This window comes from Myotis lucifugus, unplaced genomic scaffold (assembly GCF_000147115.1).
Source record: "Myotis lucifugus unplaced genomic scaffold, Myoluc2.0 scaffold_391, whole genome shotgun sequence".
Lineage (NCBI taxonomy): Eukaryota > Metazoa > Chordata > Mammalia > Chiroptera > Vespertilionidae > Myotis > Myotis lucifugus.
Window position 1 is genome coordinate 795,360 of NW_005871439.1, and position 16,175 is coordinate 811,534.

The 16,175-nt window shown below is 49.9% G+C and overlaps 1 protein-coding gene across 1 annotated transcript in view; it reads right to left on the minus strand.

The window, feature by feature from the left end:
• The window catches only part of MYO18B (myosin XVIIIB), a 163,802-nt gene that overhangs the window by 59,885 nt on the left and 87,742 nt on the right, over positions 1–16,175 (minus strand). The window contains exons 31-33 of the mRNA XM_023743449.1: positions 15,547–15,657; positions 12,057–12,161; positions 6,931–7,083 (exon numbers count right to left, since the gene is read on the minus strand). Coding sequence (XP_023599217.1) covers positions 6,931–7,083; positions 12,057–12,161; positions 15,547–15,657 — 369 coding nt within the window. The remainder of the gene's footprint in view (positions 1–6,930; positions 7,084–12,056; positions 12,162–15,546; positions 15,658–16,175) is intronic.

Genomic DNA, 16,175 nt, shown 5'->3' on the forward strand with positions numbered 1-16,175 from the left:
CAGAATCTGAAGAGTCAGCAGTTAACATCAGGAGTCGGCAAACTTTCTGTTCCAGGGTCAGATAGTAAAACTTTGAGGCTTTGCAGACCAAGAGGTAGAAGTGAAGAATATATGTAGGCACTTTTACAACTACTTCAAATGTGGCCATTTAAAAAATGTGAAATGCAGCCCTGGCCGGGTAGCTCAGTGGGTCAGAGCATCATCCCGCAATGCCACGGTTGTGGGTTCAATCCCTGGTTGGGCACATACGAGAATCAACCAATGAATGAATAAATATGTGGAACCACAAATCAATGTTTCTCTCTCTCTCTCCCATCAATAAAAAAATAAATAAACAAACATGTGAAACACATTCTTAGTTCACAAGCAGTAATAAAAAAAATAAACAAAAAAAGCATCAACAAAGAACAGACAGGGAGCTGGATTTGGCCTGTGGGGTGACACAGTTAGAAGACCCCTAGTTTAGAAATCGGTATTTTATCTATTTTACCAATGTTAAATTTCTGATTTTGATTAAAATAAAGGGGCACTGTGTCTGTAACTTGTTTGCAAATAATTCAGAAAATGTACTTCAGAGAGAGGATACCGCAAAGGAGGCAAATGCTAAAAACTGATGCATCTAGGTAAAGGATACATAAGAATCCTTTGACTACTGCAACTTCTGGTCAGTTTGCAATTCAAAATAAATTATTTTTTTTAAATCCCAGTGCCCCCCATATTCTGTGACTTGGGGTGCGTTTCCCAAACTCTGAGCTTCCTCCTGCATAAAATGGGCCCGATCCCCACTGCTTCCTACGGGGAGTCACAGCCCATCTTATTGGACCCGACTCATCCATCCATTGAGCACTTGCTGAATGCACACACACTCCTGCACACAGGCCCCAGATGGACAGGTCCCTACGCACGGCATCCACTGCCTTCCAGTGGGTTTGGGGAGATAAAATGAGGCCATGACATCCAAGAGCTCACCTGTGCTGGCTGCCCGCCACCAGGATCATTGTTGTTAGGATGTTAGCATGACCCAGGCAAATGGCTGCCCTGTGCGGGGGGCCGGGCTCTCCACAGCTAGACAGTCACAGGTCCTACGGGGCCTATGATGAGACCAGCCTTTTTCTCCTCCATGCACCACAGCACTGGGAGTGTCAATATTTGTGGGGTGAGCAGCCCACGATAATCGTGTTTTAACCAATTACAATTTGGTCTTTATCTCCTCTGACAGGAGGTTATGTTAATATTGAATCAATTCACTCCACCTAATCTTTAAAAAAAAAAAAGGCTCGTCAAATAAAACACCGACTACCTGTCCCTCGGTCCCGTCTGGGAGGAGGGCTCTGCAGGCGCTCGCTCACACCGAGGCTACCATCAGGGCCGTCTCTGCAGAGCTCAGTCATTACTTCCAATGTCCCACGGAAGCAGGGGTGACGCCTGCTGACAGATGTCTCCATTAAAGGCACTAGGATGAGTCAGGGTTACCAGTCTTCCGTGCATGGATGGGGGGAGGGCCCTCAGACTAGTGCCTGAGCACCCCTGGGAGCTCACCAGCCGACTGGGCCCACCTGCTGGGACACTGGAGCTGAGCCAGAACCCCCTCTGGAAGGGCCTGTGGGACCCCCTGGGGCTTCCGGAGGGGCCCTGAGAGCCGAGGCAGCGGTGGGCCCACAGGCAGTGCATTGGTGGTTCTGGTGCTGGTGATTCTGTCCTGGCTACTGAAGTCCGACTCTGCTCATTCCAGGCCCTGCGGTGAAGGCTTTGGAAGGTAAAGGAGGGAAACAGACAAGTCAAGGGGGTCATTTTGATAGAATGGTATGTACTATCCTGGGGGTAAACCCAGGAGGTCACGAGAGGAGAGGTGGGGCCCTCACGCAGTCTCTGGGGGTCAGAGGTGGCCCCCAGGGACGATGCCCAGACCCAAGTTCAGAGGCTAAAGGTCCATGAGGCGAAGAGGTTTCAGAGGGAAGAAGCAAGAGCCCAGGCGAGGGCAGAGCTTGGGCAAAGGTGGGGAGGTGGGGACAGGTATGGGGGACCCCCAAGCTGTTCCCGGCACTGGTCAGGGGTCCCGGGAGGGTAGGCACTAGCTATACATCCTTAAAGGCCTGTATCCGCAGGGCTGTGTTCTGGGGCCACTGGTGGATCTTCAGCACAAAGAGCCAAGACTGTATTTACACTTTAAAATTCTGTCTCCAAAGACCAGGTGTCGGAAAGATGGTGCGGACAGGACCGGAGCCCAGCAGAGTCCGAGAGACACAGGTGGTGCGTGATAAGCGGGGAGGAGGAGGAATGGACTCAAGAGCTATTTGGGGGTACAGTGACTCAGACTTGGCGACAGCTTTGTTCTCAGCAGGAAGGGGTGAACATAGCCCCTGGCCTGAATTAATTAAACAATGAGAGAGTTCAGTGCAAACTCTTCTCTATTTCGTGAAAATCAAATAACACATTTCCCTTGGGGAGGAGACAAAGGTCAAAGGCAGGAATCGATTTTTTTTTTTAAAGTAACCACTGCCCTGGAGCAGACAGCATCCTCTGCGTTCCCCGCGCAGCCAGGTGCCGCATCTGCTCCTCGCAGATGCTATTTATGCACAGCGATTATCTCAATTACATGTCTTGGTTGTTGGAACTGCTCCTGTCTCCAGATTAGTTTGTTTCCAGTGGAAACATGTCATGGGAATTAATTAGTAATTGGCTCCTGAAGAACAGGTGTCATTAGATAACCCGACACATGGCCCCGTCTACCTGTTCCACGAGGTCTTGTAAAAGCGTGTGCCCAGACACCAGTGTGGGACAGGGAGCCAGTGGGGAGCTGTGTGCGTTAAGCTAGTTTTCAGCTGAGAGAACTGTTTCAAATCTGTGGTCTGGGGTCCTTTCTATCAGTCTAAGAAGTTAGAAACATCACCCCCTTCTTAAAAAAATGTTTTTATTGACTTCAGAGAGGAAGGGAGAAGGAGAGACAGAAACATCAATGATGAGAGAGAATCATTGATTGGCTGCCTCCCGCACGCCCTCTACTGGGGATCGAGCCTGCAACCTGGGCATGTGCCCTTGACCGGAATCGAATCCACGATCCTTCAGTCCCCAGCCCAATACTCTATCCACTAAGTCAAACTGACTAGGGCACCCCCTTTTTAGGTGGCAAAAAGGAGGCTCTGAAAGGCAGTGACTTCCCCCAAATAATACAGCTAGTTAGGTAGCGGTGGCAGGATTCGAACCCAAAGAGGCGTATTTTTCTGCCTCCCTCCAGGAAGCCTCTGTGTTTTATCACCAGGGTCTTAAACCTCAGTTATTAACTGAGACAGAGCCAGGCTCCCAGTGGAGGGAAACTGGGCAGAAAGAGCCACATAATTTCCTCAGGACTGCAGATGGGGCCTGGGCACCCTGGCCCTATGGGCGGAATGAAGATGCTCTGTCTCCAGGGCCTTCCGTGCCTCTAGCTGAGCCGGGCTCGCCACTGGTGCTGCAGCTAGACCGGGAACCCTGCCATTTTCCAAGCACTCTGACCAGGCCCTTCTCTGCTCTCAGCTCGCTATGGCTCCCTGTCACCCTTGGGATCGAGCCCAAACTCCTTAGCCAGGCTCTAACCCACTCGTGAGCGGGCTCCAGCCTCAGTTACCCACAGTGCCCTCTCTGCCCTCCCCCCTGGGAACCTCGAGCACAATACTTCCTGTGTCTACATGCCCCACCCCTTCGCGCTCTGTTGCTTCCTAGCAGGGCTGTGAGCATCTTACTACCCAGCAATTCATTTCCCTCTTTAAAGACATAGCTGAAGCCACCAGCTCCTCTCCCACAGCTAAAGTAAGGGCACCCTCTTTAGCTAAACCCGACACGCCACCGTTATACTGCTCATCACCCCGCTCAACAACAGTCTGCTTCCTGGGTCGAGGGCAGGACCTTGTGGTCTCCTCTCCCTGCCTTCTGGCCTCGAATCTATCCCAGAGTGGAGGCCGAATCAATATTTGCTGAATGCCTGCAGTTATCTAGTAGGTGCGATCAAACACTTCCCCATCCTCAGGCTGATGGGGTAAACCGTTCTGAGGTTAACCACAGCCGCGGTTAGCGAGCTGTAAAGGCTGCAACGTGCGCTCCAGTTCCCGAAGCCCTCACTGGCGTGGCCCCATTGGCCTCGGCAGGTCCCTGGGACGCCAAGCAATGTCACTCCACTTTAGGAAAAGGGCTCGAGGCGGTCCCGTCACTTGTTGAAGGTCACAAAATTAACAAATGCCGGGGCCATTTCTCTGAACTCAAAATTTCATTGTACAAGCGGATGAACGCTAGTGTAAGCTCGCTGTCCGTTTTCTCATCGGCAAAACAGATGTGCTGCTGCAGAACAGGAAGGGTTTTTTTGAGGAATAAAGAAGTCCCATGGCTTCCAAATGCTGGGCCTAAAAGCAGCATCAGAATCTCCTGATGTGATGTTTAAAAATGTAAATCCTGGGTCCCAGCCCAGATTAAAATATATACATGGATGGGATCCAGAAATTTGTGATTTGTAGCTAACATGTAAGCTATCTGATGTGCAGCCAAGTCCGGGGGCCCCGAGACACCTGGAAAAGCCTGGAACACAGTAGGTGCTTCACAAACATTATTACGCAAACCAAGTCGCACGGGTCCAAAACCGTGGGCACTCGCAGCTTTCGGACACGTACTGCTGTGTGCTCTCGGGGAAGTTACTCAACCTCTCAGAGCCTGGTTCCTTGTTAGTAAAATGGGTCCAATTAGAACTGTCCACCTCCTGGGGCTACGGTGAGGATTATTTATAACCCACTGACTGCTGCGACCCAGACTATCTGCAAGTCCCTTCAACTTCAAACCAACCCAAGTCTGTCCCTCCTGGCCACCTCCATCAGCACGTAACCCAGGTGACCGTTTCCTCTGGCCTAGACGGGTGTTCGAGCCTCCTAACGGCTCTGCCTCACCCCCTCCTCAATCCTCCCTCCATACAGGAGAGTTATCCTCTGTAACGTGTATCGGATGGTCTGTCACTCTCTGCTCACAATCTCCCAAAGGCTTCTCACCACCCTTGGAATAAACCCAAACCTTCAGGCCCTGCACATTGTGGGCTGTGGCCCTGCTGCCTTTTCCTTCTCCCCACGTGGTTTAGCTGACCGCCCAAGTTAGACCAGACCCCTTGCCATGCCCTATTCCAGACCCCCACTTCCTTCATTACCCGAATTAAGGGATGGGTCTTTCTATTTATTTGTATCATTGCTTGCTTGTCTTCTTTCCCATCAGATCTAAGTTTTACAAGGGAGGGTTCCATACCTGCCTTATTCACCATTATGTACCTAGATCTACCATCTCGTCTGACACACAGTAGGGACTGGAGAACGGATGAATGAAACTGTTCAGCACCACACCCAGCACTTAAGATGCAGCCAGCGGCAAATGTAGCATCCTTCTATCTGCTCTCCCTTCCTCCTTCTGTCTGCCCTCCCTGCCTCCGTCCCTGGAGCCTTCAGGTAAAGGACAAATACCATTCATCGGCGAGGAGACGCAGCAATGCCCAATGTCATCATGGCTTTATTTGATTAGCTCCGACTCTGGCATCCGGGACACGTGCGCCGGGAGACAAAGCAACTGTACCCTGACCTCTGGTCCACGCGATGCCATCCTTATAACTATTTCCATGACAACAGCAACAGGAAGCCAAGGCTGTGGATTCCCTTTGATAGGAGCCGGATGCAGAGACGAGGAGGAAGGACTTTCAGAAGAATGGAGCTCTTTGATTCAGCTCAAGGCGCCTTCATTAAATACCACTAGTTTGCAAAAACACACATTTTTACCCAGCAGAGGGAGATTTCTCATGAATACTAAAAAAAAAAGGGGGAACAAAACCACCCTTGTTCCTTTCAAGAACACTCACCTGAGGGGAGGGGAAGGCTTGCACGGTGTGGCGTAGGGAGTAGCTGGAGGGAGACAGGCAGAGTACATGGCCCCGCTAAGGGGGCTGGCATGAACCCTGGTTGCCTGGCCCCGGTCTGAGAGCATGGACGTCTCTGCCCACCAAGAGGTTCAGGGTCTACCACCCACCCGGTTGGCCACCTGTCCTGGTTTGCCTGGGGCTGAGGGCTTGCCCAGGTCACGAACTAAAACCAGGAACGTCTGGACAAGCCCTGGAAGAGGGTGCGCTGAAGAAGGAAACTGCTAAGAATCATAGAATCGTTGAGAGAGAAGGGCCTTTACCCTATGTCTTCTGGTTTAACAGTACTGCACATCCAGGGTGTTCTTTCCAAACCCCATAAACCTGGTGTGATGATGAGAAAAACATCAGACCCGCTGCTCTAGACCTCCTCTAAGGCAGCCAGGGATGGTGGGGCCTGAAGATCTGGGTTCAAATCCTGACTTTGCCACCTCATGACTATGTGACTGTGGGTGGGTCACCTCACTTGTGAAATGAGATGATGACCCCCATCTCCCTCAGCTCTCCCGAGGACTCAGTGCGACATCCTGCATAGGTGGCAGTGGCAATCAGCATCATCTCGTGATCACTGTCTGTGGCATTCCAAAGCTATTATTTGTTATTGTTGTTGGTAGAAATAGGCTTTGCATTATTAGTGCTATTACTATTAGTTTCATACCCTGCCCTGGTAGTCAATGTGGGAATGTGCCCACGTATACACAAATACACGGTCCCACCTGCGTACAAACACAGGCCCGCACGAAGGCATGTCTGCCACACTTGGGCATCCTGTCCCAGCGCCCTGATCCACCCAAGCATTCAAGATGCACCCTATTTCAGCCCCGAGGAAGGGAACGAGACTCCTCAGTCATTAACAACTCCTCTTCCTCACGTGCCACCTCCATGGGACCCATCAGCCCTGGGAATGTCCCGGCACGTCCCCCACCTTAGGTCAGCACCGCGGCCACACACACACCTGGAGGGAGCGCCACTCCCCCGTGGCTGCGACACTTTCCCAGCCCAATTGTGAGGGGACCCACCTGGCTGTGCACTTTCTCCAGCTCCTCCTTGCTGACCGACACCTTGCCGTCCTCCATGGTCCCCAGGAGGACCTGCACATCGGACAGCAGCGCATGAGTCCTCCTGAGGTCCCTCCGCAGGCGCTTCTCCACATCAAAATCCCGATGGCCGATCTGGAAGCCAAGGGAAGGCACTCATGAGCTGAGACAGCAAAGCGGTGGCCAGGGTCCAAGCTCTCTGGAATCAGGCTCCCTGGGTTCGAATCCTGCTCTTGCCCCTCGCTGCAAGACCTTGAACAAGACACTTTTCCTCTCTGAGCCTCAGTTTCCTCATGTGCAGAATGGGAATGGCATCACGCACACGGGGTTGCTGTGAAAATTAAATATGTGCTTCGCCTAATGCCCGGCTCATAGTAACAGCACAGATATGAGCTATTACTACTGTTACCAACGCTGTAAGGATCCAAAGTCATTCTGTCTCCTCTTTGGCCCCAGTCATCAACATGGCCTCTTTTCACCTTGCAAATGAGCCCACAGGTCAGGGGAGGCCTCTGCTGGCCGAAGTCAGGACAGCAGTCACCCCAGAGGGGCAGTCACTGGAGAGGGCAGGAGGGGAGTTTCCGGGGAGGGGGGGGGGGTTATCAATGTTATTGATCTTGGTGCTGGCTTCATGAATTTATGGAAATTTGTTGAGCTGCATGGACGGGACATGGTGTACTTCTCTGCATGTTACAGGTCAGTAAATAGTATTAACATAGCTGCGCAGCTTTCAAAGCTCTAAACCAGCCTTTCTGTCCCCTGAGCTGGTCCCCTTTGTCAGTTAAGGACAGGCTGACAAGGTCACTTTCCACAGAGGGACCTTACCCAGAAGCGAGCGCACTCCTTCCCCAGAACCCTGAAGCCACACCCTGACCTCGGCACCAGGAGGGTGACAACTGCCCACAGACAACTACAGACAGACAAACCAAGGGCGACAGAATGATGTGGGGCTCAACATGAAACCGCCCCAGACCACGGTCTCTGCTGCAAACACAGCACCGACTGGACACTGAGCTCGCATCTCTGCAAGAAACAACAGCGCCCTTCTCTTCAGGGGACCAGCGGGAAGGACACGGCACCATCCATCAGACGAGGGTATCACAGAAAATGGGGCCCGGATGCCTCAACCCTGGAACTCAGTCTCTCCAAATCCGGGTACCTGGGTCTCTGTGCCAAGCACAGCCATTCCCTGCAATGCTCACAATGGCCTGGGGTGCTCCGGAACGAAGGTGGGATTGAGAATGAGGCGGCCCAGGCTTTAAGCAGCGGGAACTGTGGCTGAGTTAGGTCACCGCTCTGAACCCGAGTGTCCTCGTCTGTAAAAGAGGGGGTTAAAAAACTCCCTATCCTCGCTGCTGAGGTAAGACAGAAATCAGACGTGATGATGGATCGGAAAGCACTGTGCACGCTGCTGAGGGCTTTACAAAGAGAAGGGGTTATGGGTGTTGTCTGGTGGCCGGAACGCACTCCTTCAGACTCTGCGTCACTCCTACTCTACCACCAGCTTCAAACTCTTTGAAAAATGAGTCAGTTCTTAGGATACAGCCTCTTTGTTCTCAGATATATTGCTTTACGTTATAAATGCTGGAGATTATATATCGATATAGGGTGTCCCCCCAAAATATACACACACACACTTTGAATAATTATAAAGGCAGTGGTTATTAAAATACATTTCATTTTCAAAATTGAGCTATCAGCTGTTGAAGTGTTTATACATGTTTTGGGACACCCTGTATAATACGCTATATATATATACTATATATATATTATACATGTATATTCATATTCTCACCTGCTGAGCCGAGCTGAGGCCTGGGCATTGTGCCAGGCCTTTGTCACAAGTCATTACATTGAACTCCTGTGACAATCTCTTAACAATAGACATTATTATTATGATTGGCTTTATAAAAGTGGTAATAGCGTACAGGTATAGAGGGCTGAGTGTCAGACACTGTTCTAAACACTGTACGGATGTCAGCACAGTTCATCGTCATAGTGAATCTCTGAGCTGTGCAGTATCATGATCCCCATTTCACAGATGAAGAAACTAAAGCTTATGGAGGGGAAGCAGTTTGCCAAGATTACTCAGCTAGCAGTAAGTGGCAGAGTTAGGATATGAACCCAACTTGGCTGACTGCAAAGAGGTTCTTTTTGTAAACTATATGATAAGAGACGTATGATTCGCTCTTTCCACTGAAGAAAAGGTGTCATGGAGGCCCAGAGAAGCATGGTCCCGCCCAGGCTGCGATGGGATCAGGAAGAGCCTTAGATGAATGGGACGGCTCAGCGAGGAGCAGGGCGGGCCTGCAGGTGGAAGGCACTGCGAGAGCACAGGCGGGGGTGGCCTGAGAAATAGCCTTGTACATTCTGTTCTGGGTGATTAGCATGAGGGTATGAAACATGGGGGTGGGGCAGGAAACAGAGTTACAGCTGACAAGACTGACATGGAGTGGGCAGGTGATCTGTCCAAGGCCAGGCCCTGGCTGTGCAGGGCTCTAACCACTGTACCACAGTGCCTACTGGAACCCAAATCCCAATTTATTCACTTGAGCCCAGGCCCTATACCATGACTGCATCTAAGCAGTGTGCTTGGCACCTTGCTTATTTTTGTGTCTGTTCTTGTTCGGCACACATCCTAAAGTGCCTTTAATTCTCCCGTGGGGCAGGTTGGCATCAGTACACCCCGATGCTGGCACTGACCGTGCAGTAGGGATGGCTCAGATTCTACCCTCTTCTCTGCCAGAATGACCCTGAAAACGCCACCACCATCTCCTTCCCAGAAGGATCATTGAAAACGAAATTCACAGCAAAACCTCAGACCAAGGCCTCCTCCCCTCCATAATGAATGGCTACAGGAGGGGAGGGCGGAGGGAAGGACTCATTAGGTTAATGGGAAATGAATGTCACTCTGCAAGTTCACATTTTACAGCACAAAGATTCAAATTTAGATAAAACTGGTGAATAATTAACCAATAAATCTAAATAATGTTTAGTGTTGTTGTGGGAAGCTGTGGTCAAGCCTCGATTGTTTCGCCATTAATAATGAAGGCAGCCTGTTGGGGGCAGTTGTTAAATGTCTGTGGTCAAAGAACGCTCTGAGCACGGGAACAGTAGGATCTGGAACGGCTGTTAGGGTAACCAAGCCCCTTTACAGCTGGGAAAATTGAGGTCTGGCCAGAAAAGGTGAGTTGCTGAAAGTTGCACAGAAAATTAATGGCAGAACTGGGCTGACTTATAATAATATGAAAAAATGATGGGCCACAACAGGATGATTCTAGTTAATTGGATCTTGATCATTTTTAAGCAATGTGATGTTCTATTTTAAAAAATATGGGTTTTCAAATAATAGACACGTCCTTTCAAATCCACACAGGCCACTAACAAGCTATGTGATCCTGGGCAATTTGCTTTACTTTTGAGCTTCACTTCTTTCATTTATATGTAGAAACTAATAATACATACCCCACAGCACTGTTGTGAAAACTAAATAAAGTATGTTAGGGAAAATTATAATTAAGTGCTTATCTTAAAATGTATGGCGACCACCACAAGAATAGAAATATGATTTGTAGCTTCAGCACCCACAGTGAGCAAAAGTGATCACAGAATGAATACATGATCAATCTATCCAACAGCAGGAAAACAGTCAAGCAAAAAGCAAAGCAAAGGGACAATGAACCAACAAATACTAAACCCAAAAGAAGAGAACAGAAATAAATTCAAATGTATCGGTCATTGTAAGAAACGTAAGTAAATTACATTGTCCTATGAGAAGTTAGAGACTAAAATTGGATTAATCCCAGTCAAGGCACATGCCCAGGTGCATGTGGGAGGCAACCAATCAATGTTTCTCTCTCTCTCCTTCTCCCTTCCTCTCTCTAAAAAAAAAATCAATGAAAACATTTAAAATAAATAACACTTTTATTAAGTGAAGGGCATCATAAAGTGCAATGATTTCCCATAGAGTAGGAGATATTTGCAACATATGTAAACAAAAATGGACTAACATCTTGTATAAGGATCATGAATGACCAATAGAAAAAAAGAAGCCAAAAGACTGACTAGGCAATTCACATCGGAGACGACCATAACAAACGTTAGGAACACACAGCCTCACTAGCGACGAGGGTGAGGGGACCAGCAGTGCAATCAACACTCAGTGACTGGCAAATATTTTAAAACTGTCTGGAAGTGACACGTGTCAGCGGAGACAGGGGAAGCAAACATTTAAAAAATCCTGCTAGTGACAGTATAAACTGTCACAGTCACGTTGGGGAACGATTTGGGCGACATCTAATAACTCCAAAATGAGACCGTCCTAGGAGCCAGCAATCCTCTTCCAGCTACACACCCTGGCGACACCCGTCCCTGTGTGCGATGAGACATATATAAGAATACGCACTGCAAGTGTGTGTCTTGGAGTGGAAACGACTAAATATTCACCAACAGAAGAAGGGAATTTAAAAATATGTATACTGTGCAGCGGTTAAAATGACGGCATTAGAGCTACATGAATTATCATAGCCTAATCTGGAAACATAGTATACGGAGGGGGCCAGATAGAGAATCGCATGTGCTGCACACGGTCAAAGTGTAAACACACATGCAGAGGAATTCACGCCCCGACCTCAGGACAACGGTTTCCTCTGGGAGAGAGGGAAGGAGGAGGGAGAGAAGGCAGGGAGATCAGGAATGGAAACTCAGGGGCCACCAACTGTTTGGGGAATGTTTTTTTTCTCTGAGCCTGGCTGCCTCTAGCAAGAGTCTTACTCTCATGAGAAGCCAGCTGTGAGCACAGGGGCCCCATTAAAGCAAGAGTTGTCCACACGCTCACTCCAACAGCTGAAGGCAAGGTGCCCCGTCTGTCACTCTGGCTGCACCCACCCTCTTTGGTCTCCTCGGTTCTTCTAAGAACCCTGCTGAGTGTGGGCCCCGGAAGGCCCTTTATGAAGAGCCAGTGAATGTGGACAGGGACAGACTTGGTGGAGGAGAGGGCACTCGGCCCAAAGACCCCTCCAGCTGGCCTCCCCGTAAATCTATTTCTATTATAGGGCCCGAGGCAGGGAACATGCTCTCCCAAATGTCTGCTGGTGGCTCCCCCTCACCTGGTCACAGAGGGTCCCGATCAAGCCTTCCAGATCCTGCTTCTCATGGAGGACCATCTGCTTCTCCTCGTATTCTTGCTCCAGCTGCATTTCCAGCTGGCGGAGCTGTGGGCACAAAGGGCAGATCCATGCACAGGAGAAATGAGATCCCTCTGGACAAATCCCACAAGGCAGGGACCCTCCCCGGGGGGAGGGGATGATGTGGAGTTCAAGGCCCTTCACCCAGTTCCACGAAGGCTGCCCCGGTGGTTAGGAGCAGGTGTCTCTGTTGGAGAACTCAGGAGCCTAAAAGTTTGGGAGCCCAACAACTATGAGGAGGGCTGGGCAATTACGGGGAGCCCCTACCACTCATTGTGAAGCCCCGCCCCCCGGGTCCCTACCCATTCCTACCAGATGTCTCCTACCTGTGCCGTGCCCTAGCTTGAATATCTCTAAGTCTTGGCCCTCTGATTTTTTCAAGATCTCCATGACACTACATCCAACATATTAACATGCATCAGCCTCCCTTATTAAACATATAAATATACATGAGGCAGTAAAAAAAGTAGTTGGATTTGAGATTATCTAGTGTCCCTCCAAAATTCACTTGTTGAAACCCTCCCCCCAAAGCAATGGTACTTGGAGGTGGGGCCTTTGAGTGGTAATTAGGTTGGAATGACATCATCAGGGTGGAGTCCCCATGATGGGATAAGTGCCCTTATAAGAGGGGATACACCAGAGAACTTGCTTCTTCTCTCTCTCTCTCCTCACTTAAAATGAGGAGGTGGCTGCCTACAAGCCAGGAAGAGAGCCCGCACCAGACACCTTGGTCTTGGACTTCCCAGCCTCAGAACCATGAGCAGTAAAAGTCTATGATATTCTGGTATGGCAGCCCGAACTGATTAAGACATTTGGCTACAAATGACTCATTGCATTTACAGTTGGTGCTGATTTCTCAGCAATCACCCAACAAGGCCGGGAGCTCCCCGCTAGAGTGAATACCCCACCAGCTTTGCTCACCCTCTTCCCTCCAGCCTCTCTCATCTACGTTATCTCACCCCTTCATGCTCCCTCTGTAACCTTGTGCCTTCAGTGACCCTATTTCACAGATGGACAAACTGAGTCAGAAAGAGGCTTCAAAGTGCATCCTCTTCAGTCAGTTTTTGCTAAGAGCAGTTAGTTATTGGTCTCCGGGCCCCAGCTCCACTGCCACTCCAGATGGCCATTAGCATTCCCACCCAGGTTGCTAGCAATTGATTTCCTGCCAGGGCGAGAGAGAGACTGAGCAGAGCAGTCACTAGATGTGAAGGCAGTGTCAGTGTCTGTCATAGGAGAAAAACACCTTCCCCTTTATAAATCTGTCCACGGCGAGACCTCAGGAAGGTCTGGGTCACACCTCCAGCTCTCTGGGGCCCTGGCTCAGGGCCCCCCTCATGATTTGAGGTGCTTTTGAAATGCACCAGATATGGTGCAACCTTCACTGGAGGGCACATGGACAGGGACTGAGGGCTTCTACCTCCTGACCCATGAAGGGGAAAAAAATAGTGATTGATGGTCACTTAGGTAGAAAGCAAGTTCATTTCAAAATTTTCTTTTAAGAGAGACATAAGGCATTCTGCTCACATCTGCTTTCAGAATGAAGACGGGAATGGCTAAAACAAATTCTGAAAAAGATACAAAATAATAAAAACTATATATTGAGCAAGGCAACGTTTTCTGGAGCGTGTTCTGCAGAATATTTCCACATGCTATTCACAGATATGATGTGGGGGAGAGGAGGGGAGTCCATGCTAGAATAAGTATGGAAATCATTGAGTCGACAGGGTCTTCAGTGCAGGACTTATCAGAGCCTTTGGTAAGTCATTGTGCAGGAAGTGCTAAGGGATGAAGCATTGCCCAAGGTTGACATCTATCAAGTGCTTCCAAAATGGCCCTTCATATTCAAACAGTTGCAAAATAAACAACAACAAAAAATATCTTGTGTCTTGGTTAAGAGTCTGGGCTTTGGAGGCAGATAGAACTAAGTTCAAATCCTAGCTCGGCTACTTTCCAGCTGGGGAACCTTGGGCATGTCACTTCACCTGTAGAAACAGCATTCGTGTGAGGATTCAATAAGTCCATAGACATTAAGAACCCAGCCTGGCGCCCGATGGGTGTTCAAAGAATGCCATTCATTTCTCCCAAATATGTAATAATGGAAAATAAGCAGAAACTGGCCCTTTGATGATAACTTCCAGCACTTTACAGTGTATAAGACACTTCCCCTTCTTTTATCTCATCCCCATATAGATAGTGAAGGTAGACCATGTTCTATCATTCCTCCCATTTCACAGAGGAGAAAACAGTCTCGAGGAGTGACGAGACATACTCAAGGGTACACAGATCTAGCTGGGCCCAAGTCACTGACTTTTTTCTTTCCAGTCCTAGAAAGTTCTAGGGGGGGACATGCTGGGCCCCTCGGGATGAGCCATGGGAACCTGCAGAGCAGGATGAAGAGAGGATGCAGCAGCGCCCACCACTGGGGGTGGAGAATGGGCCCAGTTCTTACTCCCTGGAGGGATGGCAAGGTGTCAGGCAGCCCGATCTGTCTCCCGTGGAAGTCCTGCCAGTCACCACGGCCCCCTCATGCCCTGCCCAGGAGGATGCTTAGCAGTGGGCTCTGCAGGGCGCCAAGTTCCTGCACCCGCCTTCTCCTGAGGATTAATCACACCCACGAGCAAGCCAGCCACCAAGCTGTTCCCTGGCCCCTCCTGCAGGCCCAGCCACCTAGAAACCCAGTGTTGTTCTTCCGGCTCTAATGAACAGGGATTACGTTCCAAAACTCTGCAATGTTTCCACATGTGCGAGCTCCTGGAGTCTTCACTCTCACCCTGCACAGTAGCCATTAGCATCCCATTTGTCAGATGAGAGACGTGAGGCTCTTAGTAAGGCTTTGTGGTTTCTCTAAAGCCCTACATTGTAGGTTTTCGATGGAGCTGGGATTTGACTCAGCCCCTGGAGTCCAGAGGGCTCTGCAGAGACTGTTTAGGGAGCTCCTAAGGGGAATCCACTTTGGGGAATGCTACTCAGCGCCTCATTGGAGATGCACAAGGCACATGAGGCTCTGACAGACCCACGAGGCCCCGGAGTGGTGACACCTGCTTAGGGAGGCGCACCCCGAAGTTCGAGGCAATTCCACCTTCAGGGTCCACCATATATTCCTACCCATCAGCACATCTATAAGGATATTCATCTCAGCATCGGGGATAACAACAGAAAATCAGAAGCACCCTAAGTGTCCAACCACAGGGGACCAGCTGATAAGTCAGAGTGCATTTCTGGGTCATATTGAAGATAGATACTTCCGTCCCAGCACCCTTGAAAGCATCCAGGGAGCTAAGGTCTCAGGTGACTGCCCAAAGAGTCCATCCCCAGGCCCTGCACCCCCCTCGCTCTAAGGAAGAGGGTACCAGGCCTGGGCCGACCCTGCCCCAAGGGCACAGCTGTAGCCGCTGCTTAGCTGCTTACGTACCCGCTTCTGGCAGGACTGGCGGACATCCTCCAGCTCCTCCTCCTGGTCCTCCCGGTCCTTCTGGTGCATCTGCTTCATCCGCTCTATCTCTAGCTCCAGACGCTGGCGGAGCTGGGGGGCAGCAAGGACAGCACATGAGGGTGACCCTCACCCACTCCCCTGGCCCTCCATGCCATCCTTAGCATTCCAGTTGCATTTTTTGTTTTTGGCGTGCATGGACGAGAGTCTAATGATCCCCCCAGACACCCAGGAAGGTAAATCAATAGTCGATAAGTAGCCCAAATGCTGCCTCTATCCCTTCCTGTGGTTGTAACAGACATCATCAATCAATCATATACTCTTCTGCTGAGTTTAGATGGAGCCTCAGAATCCTTCTCAACACTGCTAAGGTGAAACATTGCCATCATCCCTGGGGGGGCCATCCCTGGGGCAGCCATGGATGGGAGGACAGGTGAGTGAGCAGACAGTACGATGAAATGTTATTCAGGAGGAGCTGAACGCCTGGAGAGATCACTGGCCCCAGATGTTACCTCAGGTGATTTTGTCTATAATCAGTTCCCCTTCTCTGTGGAAAACAGCCATCTTCGAATGCTATTATGAGGATTCAATGAGATGGCCCATGTAAAGCA